Source organism: Penaeus monodon, chromosome 27, assembly GCF_015228065.2.
Source record: "Penaeus monodon isolate SGIC_2016 chromosome 27, NSTDA_Pmon_1, whole genome shotgun sequence".
Classification (NCBI taxonomy): domain Eukaryota; kingdom Metazoa; phylum Arthropoda; class Malacostraca; order Decapoda; family Penaeidae; genus Penaeus; species Penaeus monodon.
This window is the reverse complement of record NC_051412.1, coordinates 2767189-2767784: the sequence shown is the minus strand read 5'-3', so window position 1 is coordinate 2767784 and position 596 is coordinate 2767189. Positions and strand designations below refer to the sequence as shown.

The window sequence follows — 596 nt, the reverse complement described above, 5'->3', positions numbered from 1 at the left end:
GATTTTCATTATTAAAATATTGAATATTTTTTATGAAACATAAGCCACAAATATTTGTTTTATGATCAGATTTATTCTGTGATATTTGATTTATTTGTTATCATATGAGAAGGTTTATGTGTGAATAAGTAATTTGTTGAATCATCTTACATTACCAATTATATTTCTTGTTTTGATCATATTAGTTTGTTACCAGTCAGCCAGTTTTAGCTTTATTTACACACACTTAGATTTGTCATTATTTTCTTAATTCAAAACCCTTTTTGTTCTTGTACTTTATACCCCAACCCAATTCTTTCTCTTTCTCTTTACAATCAGGCTAAGTGAATAACCGTCTATAACTCTGTGAGAAAGAAATAAAACTTTCCTCCCTGTCACCCTCTCCACACAACATTATGCATAGTGCATGGCACACCTGTCTCTTATTTAACCTGGAGTTCCTGCCACTAGGTAAACAAGGCCGCGCATGTGGTAGTTTCGTTCTTGCCAGACAAGCAAGGAGACTGCGAGGATGATGAGGGTTGGCTTGCATGCACTGCTTTGGTATGGGATAATTGTACTTTTATGGATATTTGGTATAGACGTTGAATATGCTG

The 596-nt window shown here is 34.2% G+C and overlaps 1 protein-coding gene across 7 annotated transcripts in view; it reads left to right on the top strand.

Moving 5' to 3' along the window:
• Positions 1-596, top strand: part of LOC119590540 (probable E3 ubiquitin-protein ligase MGRN1) — a 23431-nt gene that overhangs the window by 4264 nt on the left and 18571 nt on the right. For 5 of the 7 annotated variants that reach the window (XR_005230268.1, XM_037939189.1, XM_037939191.1 and 2 more), the window contains exon 8: positions 451-543. The exons of the other annotated variants lie outside the window; for them this stretch is intronic. Coding sequence is in view for 4 of the 5 variants with exons in the window: in XM_037939189.1 (XP_037795117.1) it covers positions 451-543 (93 nt within the window). In the remaining variant the exon portion in view is untranslated. The remainder of the gene's footprint in view (positions 1-450; positions 544-596) is intronic. 7 annotated transcript variants of the gene reach the window in all.